The sequence below is a fragment of the Pongo pygmaeus genome, chromosome 3, assembly GCF_028885625.2.
Source record: "Pongo pygmaeus isolate AG05252 chromosome 3, NHGRI_mPonPyg2-v2.0_pri, whole genome shotgun sequence".
Classification (NCBI taxonomy): Eukaryota; Metazoa; Chordata; class Mammalia; order Primates; family Hominidae; genus Pongo; species Pongo pygmaeus.
The window spans coordinates 46,253,372-46,267,699 of record NC_072376.2 but is presented as its reverse complement, the minus strand read 5'-3'; the positions used below and the strand labels follow the sequence as shown (position 1 = coordinate 46,267,699).

At 36.1% G+C, this 14,328-nt stretch overlaps 1 protein-coding gene across 7 annotated transcripts in view; it reads left to right on the top strand.

The window, feature by feature from the left end:
- The window catches only part of LOC129035601 (cytochrome c oxidase subunit 7B2, mitochondrial), a 173,257-nt gene extending 159,668 nt beyond the window's left edge, over window positions 1–13,589 (top strand). For 5 of the 7 annotated variants that reach the window (XM_054486133.1, XM_054486135.1, XM_054486136.1 and 2 more), the window contains one exon: window positions 13,175–13,556. In XM_054486133.1, coding sequence (XP_054342108.1) covers window positions 13,224–13,469 — 246 coding nt within the window. In that variant the 5' untranslated portion in view covers window positions 13,175–13,223 and the 3' untranslated portion in view covers window positions 13,470–13,556. Of the gene's footprint in view, window positions 1–9,263; window positions 9,328–13,174 lie in introns of those variants that run through there. The other 2 variants (XM_054486139.1, XM_054486137.1) reach the window with 2 other exon arrangements.
- Window positions 13,590–14,328: the final 739 nt, after the last annotated feature.

Sequence of the window (14,328 nt, the reverse complement as noted above, 5' to 3'; positions counted from 1 at the left end):
ATATAATATTCTCATGCTGTGTACAGTTCACACAGTATAAATTGCTGTTTTAGCCTAAAGTATTTTTTTGTTTTGAGACTATTTTCTTCAGTTAAATAAAATAATGTTTTCTCTAGGGTACTTTCATGGTGGGTATATGCTTTATCAATATTTTTGGTCATTGCCAGTATTTGAGCAATAATAATTTGTAGGCTCCTAAGATAATTTGTGACAATTGTTGTAAGACATACTTAAGGGAATACCTTCATAGATCTAACTTAAGTCTGGTCCTGGATGAAGCATGTGCTTATGAAGCATGGCTACTATTGAATTGGCCAGTATTGGTTCCAAGATTTTTAAATTTATTCTTTCTGGTTCTTTAATGTAAATCAGAAAGTTATAGGTGTTGATGCAACATCATGAAATTTGAAGTAAATATAAATGGTTCCACTTTAGATACTGTTAATTCTAAGCACAATTAGATTTTAACTATCTTGGTTCTGGTTATTTTGTGTATATTCAGTATTATAAATTACATTTGTTCTTAAAGATGCCTGTGAGGCATATCGGCTATTATTTCACAGTAACGTTAAAGACAAATTTTATGGTGATTACAACATGATGTTCAATCAAGGTGAAAATGTGTAACATCATTGGCAAAAAGCCAGAAGGAGCTTTATTCCAATGTGATGCTTAAGTATAATATCAATATTATATATGCTGTCATTAGGAATTTGACATTAAAGGAGATTCTCTTGATTATATATGGTTGCACTTGAAGGTCACCTTTAAAGGAGAAGTGTTTGAAAACTATATTTTATCCTTGATAGGTAAAGAAAAGTCCACTTATAAGTGGGAGCTAAGGCCGGGCACAGTGGCTCATGCCTGTAATCCCAGCACTTTGGGAGGCCAAGGCGGGTGGATCACGAGGTCAAGAGTTCAAGACCAGCCTGACCAAAATGGTGAAACTCCGTCTCTACTAAAAATACAAAAATTAGCCAGGCGTGGTGGCACACACCTGTAATCCCAGCTACTCAGGAGGCTGAGACAGGAGAACGCTTGAACACGAGAGGCAGAGGTTGCAGTGAGCCAAGATTGTGCCATTGCCCTCCAGCCTGGGCGACAGAGTGAGACTCTGTCTCAGAAAATAATAAAATAAAATAAAATAGAATAGTAGGAGTTAAATGATGAGAATATATGGACACAGAGGGGAACAACACACACTAGGATCTTTTGGAGGGTGGAGGGCGGGAGAAAGGAGAGGATTAGAGAAAATAACTAATGGATACTAGGCTTGATACCTGGGTGATGAAATAATCTGTACAACAAACCCCCATGACACGAGTTTACCTATATAACAAGTGTTATATAGGTAAACTTACTCCAGAAGGCTTTTCCTGGTCTGTTTGTTTGTGAAAGATGTCTCTTATTTTTGGTGACATAGCAGCCTGATCATATTTTTTATTACTTTTTGCACATTGAAACCTTATCATTATCTGTCTCTTCTGTTGAGCATTCTTGAAAAGATAAATCATTCTTATCCATTATTTTTTGTGGTAATTCCTGTATTTAGTAGGCTGTAGTCACATAATAGGAGCTCAGTTTAATCATGTTTAAGTAAACAAAATAAGTTTAAGTAACAAAATAGTGCTATTTAGGATTTTCTAAGGGATCTTGTCATGCACTAAAAACCTTGGAAAGGGCAACTTTTATTTGTGGAAACAAGTTGCATAAAAAGACTGCATGTTCCCATCCTCACACATTGTAGATTTCCCCCAGCCTTATAGACTCTTCTGGGGCAGTGTATCACAGTTATATGAAACTTTAGATATAGAAACAAAATCATAGAGGAGGAAGAAACTTTAGAAAATCTAGTCCACTGGTCTCCCTCAATGAATAAACCTCTTTGTTTCCACTGCACTTTCAATGTATAATGGACATCTTTTGTTTCCGCCCCATTCAATATCCATTCTGCCTACCTCTGGTGACAGCGTACTCCATGTTCCACTTTTGGTCAATGCCCTGATTCTAGAGGAGGGCAAAAGATTCAGGTCCCTTACCTGTTCTACACTTAGATCTTTGTGCCACTCTTATAATTACTTTTCATTAGAAAACACATATATGAGTTTGGCTCCCTGCCTCTTCCTCAAACAGAGTGTAAAGCCAGGAAAGGAGTATTGGGTTCTGTGTATTTACTATTTGCCATTCACACTCTAATTTCTACCCACATTGTTCTTCAACATGCATCAAGTCATGAATGGCCAGTGACCAAAAGATTATTAAAATATTAAAGGGCAATATAAAGTGATCTCTAGGTCTTTCAGATCTGATGATTTTTATTTGATGAATATGATAAAATACATTATCTGTATAAGAAAATCTACCATTCCATTATCAACAGTGGCTCTAAACTATATAAATTGTATCTACTGTTTGAAAATTATGGCCTATTTGCATAGAAATCTTACTTTTCCAATTAACAAATATTCAAATGATTGTGTTAATTTAGTTTAGGGGTGCCCTTTTAGACTAAGAAATTTTAGACTCCGTTAGATTAATGAAATAGAGGTTGAAAACTTGTAACCTCTCTGAAACAAGAATGTAATTGGAAATTGTAGGATTTCAAAACAAAATTCTGTATTCTGATTTTTTGTTGTATGTTTTTAGATGGGTAACCTCTTTTAGGCTTGCTTTCTTCCTTGAGATCCTTCCCTCAGGAACTTAAAAGAAAAACTAAAATGAAATATCAGTTCACTAAAATAAGCACCTTGCCCCAAAGTTTAGCAAAGTGCATCCTGTCTCACTGTTTCTGCTGAGGCATCTACAAGAAGGAAAAAAAAATCAGTGTACCAAAGTTTGCCCCTCTGGCCAGTTTTTCTCACTTACAAATAATGAATCCAAGGGGGAGAAAAGGATAGATAAAATATCTTGTTAAAAGTTATTTTTACCAATATCTTGTTAAAAGTTTTTTTAAGGTCTCCAAAATGTTATGAAAGTGAAAAAAAGAAAATTATACTGAAAGCACTGGCCTAGTAAAACAACTTGCAATGATTAGAGTTACTACTTCAATGCTGTAATGTGTTCTTCTCATCAGATGAAATTTCTCTGCAAATGCACCATAAGTTATCTAGGTGATAGCAATAACAAGAGCCTTATTCATAAAAAGATTAATTAACAGGTATATTTTGAGCAGAATTTAGGAGCACAGAGATAGTCCAAGTTGGAAATAAATAATCTGGAGTTTGCAGAAGCAAGGTGGAAAAGATTACTTTGCAGTGCTAAATATTCCAATCTAAATGGGTAGTTTTATCAAAATTAACTTCTGGACTGGACCCTTACTGGCTTGAGTTCTGATTGGCAATTGCAAACAATTTTAATGCAAAATGGAAACAATTGGTAAATGTGTCTTTAAAAATTAAAATATCTGGCTGGGCACAGTGGCTCACACCTGTAATCCTAGCACTTTGGGAGGCTGAGGCAGGCAGATTGCCTGAGCTCAGGAATTCAAAACCAGCCTGGACAACACAGTGAAACCCTGTCTCTACTAAAAACACAACAAAATTAGCTGGGCATGCCAGCATGCGCCTGTAGTCCAACTGAGGCAGGAGAATTGCTTGAACCAGGGAGGCGGAGGGTGCAGTGAGCCGAGATTACGCCACTCACTCCAGCCTAGGTGACAGAGAGAGACTCCGTCTCCCCCCCCCAAAAAAAAAAAAAATTAAAATATCTTTGATATCTAAAAGTTAAACAGGCCAATGTTTCCTGTATACTTTTACCTAAATATATCAGTGATAGACTGAAGGCAGAAATGACTTTGACAAGTCCATTTCAAAGTTTTAATGAAAGTTTCAAATTATGCAATGAAGGGTCATTGATTCACCTCTAATGGCCACCGTTGAATCATGAAATATTTTTATTCAGAGTCTATTTAATTAATAAAGATGGATGTGTTACCATAACACCAAGGGTTTGGTCTAGGTTCTGCTGCTTACCACACAGAAAGCCAATGACTGAGACAATGATTATAGCAGAGGTTGGCTGCTATAGCCAAGATGGGAGGGAGCTCAATCTCAAATTCGTCTCTCCGACCGACTGAAATTAAAGGCTTATATAGCAGGGAAGAAATGTAGCAATGCATAGGAAAATAGGAGCTCAGGAGGCCTAAGGAGGTAATCATGATGAATGAGGGGCCTGGTGTCCCATTGTTTGGATGCGGGGATCTGGTACTTTGATGCTTTTTGAGACGCCTGGGAGTCCTTTTCGGAGGAAAGAACTCAGATGAAACAAATGTAAGTTTCAAGCTTTAAAACAAGAGGGTCAATTTTCTATGTTTATACAAAAAAAAAAAAAAAAGACTGAGGGACCATTGGGTCAATTTCAGATGTTGAAACCAGAGAAACATCTGCACAAATATTAAAACCGCCAAAGTTAGAATCATATAATGAAGGCTAGAGTTCATTGCTCTTATGAGTGTTGTTAAGACAAACTGAGATTACCACACACCCTGTACTCCTTGAATCTTACGTTAAAAGTTCCCTTAAGGAAATGATTTAGTTTGTGAGATGCCTCCTGGATCCATTAAGCCTTTGGAAATGAGTACAGTGATGTTAACAGTATTGAGAACACAGAGGCATCCTTTGGTTTTCCCCTAATTGTGTTCTGCAAAACACTAATCTGGAGATATGCTTCAGGGGGAAAAAAGCACGACATGTTTAGCTACATTTGGAATACACCACATGCCATCCCTCTCAAAGAATCACTGTTTAGCACAATAGAGGTCGGAAAAATACTTCAATAAAGAAAATTTGACTTTGTTAACTGCATACTTTCAAAACTTAGATAACATTGAAACCCCGTTTTCAAGTAACTTCTATTAATATAACATCAAAGAGAACTAGTGAAATAGGCATATTTTGGGAAATACTGACATAAGATCCCTTTTCAGTTGGAATCACTGTCAAACTATTAAAGCTAAGAGACTGTATATTTCCGCCATTGGGATGGAATATACATTTTAAGTTAATGAATTGCATTCCTACATTCCAGTTTATACATCAATTTCTGAGAGTTCTATTAGCATGAGACAGCTCCTCAGAGGTTTGTCCTTTTTAGATACCTGTGCAAAGTAATTGTGATCTTGCCCTCCAAAGCTGAAGGTTTGAATGCAGAAATGTGGTAACACTAAGGGACTAGCACATTTTGGGACCTTAACTGGTGAACTGTACATATTTGAAAGGTACTGTAATGTCAAAATAACATAGACATCTACTTTGAGGAAATGTGGTGGGCCTACTTGAAGTTTAATAATGAACAAAATAAGAATTGTTGGACAGTTGGGACACTGACTCGCAGTGTGACACATAGAAAAGCCTTCAACCTGTATGACACTGTTTTGTTATCTCTTAGTCATAGCTATCAGAAAGGAAAAAGAGTGAGTATAGTTGGAAGAACCTTATGATTAAAGAAAATATTATGGGTACTTAATGAGTGAACCACCTTAATGTGATCTGCTCCATAAAAGAAACTGCCTAAATGAACACTGTGATGATTCTCAGACTGGACATTACTGAATACTTTCAACACTCCATATGGGATAGAAATGATCTGTTCATTTAGACTGTGACTGGGAAGAATGTGAGCAAGAGTGCCTACCTCAATATCCCTTTACTCTTCAGGCAACATATGGCATTCGAGGACACCAGCTCACAGGTTCTTTGTCCACTCCCTTATTTTTCCTCCTGGCATAACAATTCACTGCTATAATCTGCCTTTCTGTTTGTTTAGGTAGCATCCATTTATGTAACTTTTTAGGCTTAATAAACTGACATAAAACACAGCCTTAAGCAAATGGTTGTACTATCCATCAATTCAGTGACTTAGGAGATGATGCCATTACATACAAAATAGAACCATTGTTCAGCATTTTTACCAGCGGCGTTGCTTCTTTCAGAGTTCCCGTATTTCCTGTTATGAAATGGCTGAAAACTTGAATACATTGTGAAGGGGGACACTTTGCACCGTGTACACTTAATCCCTACTTGAGCATCATCATCTGCTGACAAATACATAAATGAACTGAAGACACTGCAGGTTATGTGCATTTCCATTTCAAGAAGATTGCATTTTTTATTGTTTCTTATTTTGCATTGATACCATGAAGCTGTAAAAAGAAGAGTGGAAATAAAAGCCAGTGGAAATCAAGGTATTTCAGTTGAGTAATGTCCAGGTGTCCTAGCTCCGAAAGTGTATCATTCATTTATACGGCAGAACACCTGTATTACTAATGCTTTTAATGTTTTTAAATGCTACCAAATGTTTCTCTTGACTAACTTATTCCCAGGAGGTCCCTATAACTCTTTCAGTTCACTCAGGTACTGCTTTCTAAATTACCATGGTAGTAGATTCAATTACTGCTGTACTCTTTCAGTGGCCTAAAAGAATAAATGGTCTTCCTAAAATGCTTCTTTTTATTTTTCCCCCAAGGAAAAGCCCAGAGTGTTAGAGCTGGATAGTACCTTAGAGATTATCTAACTCAATGTTCCATAAATATTTCCGATGATAAAACTCTCCTGAGAATTTGTTTTAAAAATACAGATTCTCAGGCTACTCCCCTTGGAGACTCTGTTACAGTACATTTGAAATTGAGCCCAGGAATCTACATTTTGTAATAAAGATTCCAGATGACTTTTAGGATCAGATAGATTTGGAAAAACTAAATTAGTTCAACTTTTTTATTTTATAGGGGGTAAGCAGATGTCCAGGTAGATTAAGTGATTCATCTGAGTTGTATCATAAAACATTTTAAATATTGGGATTAGTTCAGGAAAAATGTTGATGGGCAACCTTTTTGCATCCCATGGCAGGGACCAGGATAATTTATTTTCTTAGATTTTAAGTTGCCTTCTCTATTGTATAGAATGGTGTCATTCATGGTGGAGAAGTGATAGGGGAGGATACACCTTTCTGTATATACAGCAGTGGTTCTGAACTGGGAAGGATTTTGCACCCCAGGTAACATTTAGCAAGGTCTGGAGACATTTATGGTGTCAAAACTGGGGGATACTACTGCTGTTATTTAGTGGGTAGAGGTAGGGATGCTACTAAACATCTTACAATGCACAGGATTACTTTTCCCCTCTCCAACAAAGAATTATTCAGACCAAAATATCAGTTGTATCCAGATTGGGAAACCCTGATATACCCCTTAATGCCTTCTTGAGCTTCATCTTCCTCCGAACTATTTAAGAGTAATATCTGGGCAATTTGAGAAATAGGACTCTGTTTTGTTTTCTTCTTGAGATTACATAAAAAGCCTATGTCGAAGCTAAGTGAGTCATTTGTTGGTCCATGTTGGGCTATACTTACTTAGACTGGATACAGTTATTATTTTGTTTTTGGATCATACAGCAGATCCTTTCAAGATGCCTCCCCCTTCTACTCAGGCAACTAAACTTGCCTTTCTGTGGCACACCTTAATTATGTATGCTTTGACCTTTCAGTATTCGGTGCCTAGATCACCCAAACTCTGATTCCCAAGGTCAGCAACAAGCTACAGTGTCAGTATCTGCTGATTTTGAACAGAAATCAGGACAGAGGTTTTGGCTGAAATCAACCCAGAGGTTAAGTGAATGGAATACTCAATTTAGTTAAAGTGACTGACTTACTAAATTTATCTGATTTTTATTTTATTTATATTTTTCGATTCTATCTTCTTTCTATTTCTGGTATGAGTACTTAATTTAGATCATTATTTTCTTTTTCATTAAGCATTGCCACCAATAGTTAACTAACATCTTAAATTTTTGGCATTTTTGTCATCTCTCCATCCATTTTACACCTAACAATTATATTTGTAAAATGTGTTTTCTGATTATACCAATCAATAGTTTCTCCTCACCTATAGGAATGTTTCTCAAACTTGAGTTACGTTTGGAATCTTCTTAAAGGGGAACCTTTATTTCATCACTTGTACCATCTTAAATTATTTTATTACAAAATCACTTACATATGGGTAAACTTGAAACTGAATTGATCTTCATTATATTGGGAGCTTAATACAACGATAAAACCAAAACGTTTTAAAATAAAAAATGATTTTCAAATAAAAAATGAAACAAACTATACAACAAATAAAGTTCAAATTTGTCATATTAACAGTATGACAGTTAACGTTGTCCTGAAACTCTAACACTGTTTGTAGTGATCGTAGTTCTTTTATTTTCACATGTCTGTGGTTAGTAAGCTTTGGTATGACTCAATTCTTCTAATTCTTTATTTTGTCCCTTGCATATGAACACTTTAACATAAAAGTTGCGTCCATTCTTTTTGCATTAACCCAGGGCAAATAATTCCTATATACCTTTGCAGCTAAAATGCAGAACAAAGATGAACCAGAGGCACTAGAAATTGATAAGCTACATCATCCAGGTCTCATATTATTTTTATATTATCATGAAAATAAAAAACTAAAAATGAATTTTGATTTAATTTAATTTATTAATAACTTAAAAATTCTCATTGTTAACTCAACAGCAAAGGTTGTGGGTATGACAACTGTTTTTTAAATAGTGGGAAACACTGACCTGTAGAATTGAGTCAAATGCCATAGCAAAGCATTTAAAGTCCCCAGTGTGCCATTCTTTTCTCATGTCTCCAGGCTCATCTGTTGGGCATTTGTTGCTTCAGTTCTTATTACGTAGTGTTACCGAGCTCACCAAATTGCCCTGCCTCTGTATTAATTCCAGCCTGTGTGCTTAGGTTTTGCTTCTCCATCTGTGTATTCCCCCCACCAACAATTTTTGTTTCTGTCTATTTCAAAATAATATTTCAAGATCTAGCTTAGGTATCATCTCTTCTAAAACCATTCCTAGGATCCCAGGATAAAATGCCCCCTCCTCTGTGAACTAAATACACCCTGTGCTAATTTCTAGCCTACTTCCTTCTGTAGAGCAACAATTATTTATTTCTCCACTATACCATAAGCTTCTTGAGAGTAGACATTGTACTGATGACATCTATCCCAGGCTGTAACGTACAGTAGGTAGTAGGTAAATAAATAGCAAAGTGCTGTGAACCATTTCCAATTAAAGAGCCATCTCTGGTAACCAGCTTGGTTTTGTTTTGGTTTGGTTTGGTTTGGTTTGTTTGATCATTTTCCAATACTCAGAGTTGAATACACTTTAAGAAAACATGGTATGGTTGAAGAGTTTGTTGGATTTAGAATCAGAGGACTTAGATTCACATCCTTTCCTGTCATTTGTTCTTAGGTGTAAAACGGGGTTAAACAGTCATCCTTCCACACCATTTTTTCAGATGTGCAAAATCTTGGCACAATGTCTTAACACACAGGTATATACTCAATAAATGTTAGTTTCCTTACTACACTGTTGTTTTACTTCTTTTGATAGCCTTCAGCGATTTGAAATTATTGTTACCACTGAAGCTTCAGATTTATATACTTCCTTATTGTAGTTAGACTGAGATCAAGTATTAGTTATTTTTTGCAGAACGAACTTTAAGATGACTACATATAATAGATGACATAATCAGTCTTTCAACTTCAGTGAATACTTCACTCCCTTTAACCATTTATGTTTATTCAGAACATATTTCTTTTATTGCCATGGGCATGAGGGAACTTTTACTTTGTTTTTACTACCTAGAGAAATCTGTCTTCCTCTATCTTTTTGTAGTCTATTTTCATCAGAAAGATCTACTTTCAGAAACATTTCCTTAACCTACTATATTATTGAATTTCTTTTTTATGCTTTCATATGGATATTAGAACGTACCTTTAGTTCTTTAGATAATAGGAGTAGGACTTACTGATAACACAAAATTTATTGTAGAGGTATGTAATATGGATTTAAACAATATGGAAAATTCCTTGAATTTTCTTAGCTTTTACATGTATTTTATAAATAAAGATAAAGATAAGATAGATCTGAAGGCAGTTGAGATGGATGTAGCTGACGCCAACAAGGAAAAGAAAAAGAGCAAAGAGACTGCAGTTTGTTTACTATAGGATGAAATGCCAATGCAAACTATGGAAGGAGTTCCTAAAGGAGAATTCTTAGTAATAGACTTACTGGTTCAAGAAAATTCAGGCTAGATGGAAAAGAAAAGCTTTATAGATATGGGAATAGCCAAAGGATGAACTAAACTTCTAAGAAATGTGATCAATGTCACTAGAGACAAAGGATCTGAATTTAAATGTAACATCATGAGTATAAGAAAAATGAAATCAATTTGTCATAAAGCAGCAAGCATGAGCCGACCCACTAGAAATCCCTGCTATCACAAATTATTCTTTGGTTATGTGTCTTCCTAAAGAATGAAAGCAATGTGTGGCACAGGTCCTTTTGTACTGGATTAAGGCTGCACCTGCCATACCCTGACTGATGTCACCTTCTGCCTACTCTCTGAATTCAATTCAAATGAAAACCTTGGTGTCTTTGGGTGGGAAGATTCATGACTAACAGTAAACATCTTTGAATATCTGGAACCTCGGAAGAAATTAATTTGGCTCTGGTTGCCCTGTTTGTCACAATCATGATGAGTACCACTTACCATATGGTAGGAAATAAAAGAGAACCTTGGGGTCTTGTTTTCAAAGTTGGAATAAAGTCAGGGCCTTTTATATCTGTGTTGCCTACGTTTGGGCCACAGTTAACATATGTCATTGCTGAAGACAGAGTGGTGTTTGACAACTTGCACACAGGAAGAGAAATTTAAAGAATTATTTTATGTTTCTACTTCCATATTTCTTGTAACTATCTAAGAAATAAAATAATTTTGGCTATTATGAAATGCATATCTAATTTCATTGTATTTTGACTTGTTCTTAGTATTCATTTTAGCTTCTTATGAGGATACCAATATTCAATTATATTTCAGATTGGTTTTAAAAAGATCTTTTTATGCTTTTGTGTCAGCTACTTTATATGCAGTTACCTCCCTTGCTCTTGGAGAACTTGCAGTTTATCAGAAGAGAATAAAAAGATAATTACTTAAGAGAATGACAAGACAAGCCACAGGCTTGAAGAAAGTATTTACAAAATCCATATCTAATTGAGGACTGTTATCCAGAATATACAAAGAACTCTTAAAATTCAACAATAAGAAAATGAACAACCTGATTTTTTAAAATAAGCGAAAGGCCTGAAATAGACACTTCCCAAAGGGGAGATGAAGATGGCAAACAAGCATATAAAAAGATGCTGGACATTATATGTCATCAGGGAACTGCAAATGAAACACCTATTTACCGATTAGAATGGCCCAAATCCAGAACACTAACAACATCAAATGCTGGCCAGGATGTGGAACAAAAGAAACTCTCATTCAGTGCTGGTGGGAACTCAAAATGGTACAGCTACTTTGGAAGGCAGTTAGGCAGTTTCTTACAAAACTAAACAAATTATTACCATGTGATTCAGCAATCATGCTCCTTGATATTTACCTAAATTAGTTAAAAATATATTCAGACAAAACCCTACCCACAGATGTTTATAGCAGCAGCAGTTGTATTCGTACTAATTGAATCTTAGAAGCAATCAAGATGTCCTTCAGTAAAATAATAGATAAATAAATTGTGGTGCATCCAGACAGTGGAATATTAATTAGCACTAAAAAGAAATGCACTCTCGAGCCACAAAAAGGTGTGAATGAACTTTAAAAGCATATTTTGAAGTGAAAGAAGCCAGTCTGAACAGGTATACTGTATAATTACAACTATATGACATTCTGAAAAAGGCAAAACTGTGGAGACAGTAAAAAGATCAGTGGTTGCCAGGAATAAGTCAAAACAGAAAGATGAATAGGTGAAAACGAACCATTGCCCCGTAGACTGTTCTTCTTGATAAACATAGAAATTGATCCTTGACCCTTGTAGTGTTAAGCAGCTTGAAACTTATATTTGTTTTATCTGAGTTCCTTCCTCAGGAAGTGACCTTTAGGCCTCTCACAAAAAGTAAAAAAGAAATGAAACGAGGTCACCACACCAGATGCTGGACCCATCATTCACCATGATTGCTTCCTTGCTCTTCCCAAATGCCTGTTTTCTTACACATTTTTACATTTCTTGCCTGCTATATAAAGCCCTGGTTTAAGTCAGGGAGATGGATTTGAAACTGAGCTCCCATCTCCTCCACTGCAGCACCTGATTAAACCCTTCTTCCTTGGCAATACTTGGTGTCTCAGTGATTGGCTTTCTGTGTGGTGAGCAGCAGGACTGAGACCAAACCTTTGGTGTTTCAGTAACATAAGCAGAGCACAGAGGGCTTTTTAGGGCACTGAAACTATTCTGTATGATACTAAAATGATAGATACATGTCATTATACATTTGTTAAAACCTATAGAATGTACAATATCAGGAGTGAACCTTAATGTAAACTATGGACTTTGGGTAATCATGAAATATCAATGTAGGTTTATTGATTCTAACAAATGTACAACCCTGGTGGAAGATGTTGGTAGCTAGGGAGGCTGTGGGTGTATAGAGTCAGGGTACACGGGAACTCTCAATGTCTTCTGCTCAATTTCGCTGTGAACCAAAACTGCTTCCCCAAAATATGTCTATTTAAAAAGGTAATGCCTCGATGTGAAGTGTTATGAAAAAAAGGTTGTAAATTGTGTGATAACCCAGAGACAAAGGGGCGTATTCAACTTAGTGAGGTATGGAAAAGACTTCACAGAAGTGGTAATTCTTAGAGTGGAATTTCAAAGGCAAGCAGAATTTTGCCTGTAGGAGGGGGAAGGTAAGTATTATAGTTAAAGAAGGAGAAGGAAGGGAGTTAAGCAGGAGGGAGAAAACGAGGAGGAGGAGAGTGAGGAGGCATGGCGTGTTCTGTGACTTTCTGTCTATTGTAGCCATGTTAATAAGTTTGCAGTCTATAGAGTCAATGCATTGGATATTTTTGATGAGTAGAAAAGCTAACATTTATTACATGCTTACCTTGTTGTTGTTGTTTTGTTTTGGATTATCACACGTAATACTGAGGCAAAAAGAGGTTAAATAATTGCCCCAAGTTCATATAGCTAATTGGTGGCAAAGCTAGGATTCAAATTCAGATATTGTTATATCAAAACTCATATTCCTGAACACCACTCCAAGGGGTGCTGTAGCCAAACATTCAAAGCGGAAGAAATTGAATGAAGATTGGACATCAGTGCGTTTCTTTTCTCTCTTTCCAGCCTCTTTGCAACAAAATAGACCAGTAGCTGAAGTCAACTGCAATCCTTCATGATGTTTCCCTTGGCCAGAAATGCACTAAGCAGTCTCAAGATTCGAAGCATTCTGCAAATTATGGCAAGACAGAGCCATGTAAAACACTCACCAGATTTTCATGATAAATACGGTAATGCTGTGCTAGCCAGTGGAACCGCTTTCTGTGTTGCTACATGGGTGTTTACAGCCACTCAGATTGGAATAGAATGGAACCTATCCCCTGTTGGCAGAGTTACCCCAAAAGAGTGGAAACATCAGTAACCATCACAGTTGCTGTAATGACAGAATTGTTTAAAAAACCAACTTGTCATGTAAGCACTCTACTGCTTATTAAAATATAGCACAATTGAAAAAATAAAATGTGTTTTAAATCTTTAAAAAGTCATTGCAAATGGTCATTATATTGCCTGGAAGCCATACAATAGCAGTGGGTATATATTACAGGGGATTATGAATTGCAAATATTTGAATGTAGGATTAATAAAACATGTATTCCTCTGGTTTAATGACTTACACCAGGTATCTTTCAGTGACTATACACACATATGTAATTTACAAATTAATTTATTTGGCTGGAAAATCCTGTTGAATCTTCCTTGAAACTCTGTAGAGGTTTCTTGACTTCGGGTTACATCCCAGTAAACCCATTGCAAATTGAAAATGTTGTAAATTGAAAAGACAATTAATACCCTACATACCCATTGTAAAGTCAAAAAGTTGAACCATTGTACGTTCAGATGCTTCTCAATTTATGATGGGGTTACATCTAGATAAACCCCTCAAAGTAAAAAAATCATAGGTTGAGCTATCCTAAGTAGGGGACTATCTGTGTTCAGAAACTGACCATTTTTCACGTCCTTCATCATTCCCACCCTGGTCTGAACCATTATATTCATTGAGATTATTATAAAAAACTTTCTAACCAGCCTTCTTGTCTCCACAGTTTCTGTCCTCCAAACCTGCCTCCCACCACCACACACAATCTTTTTCAGCTCACCAACCAGTGTTCATTTTAAAACATAGTCTAGTCATGTGACTCTTCATTCAAAACCTAATTCTCATTTCATTCCAGAGTTAATGCTAAAGTCCTTAGAAAGGTACACAGGTCCCCTAAATGCCG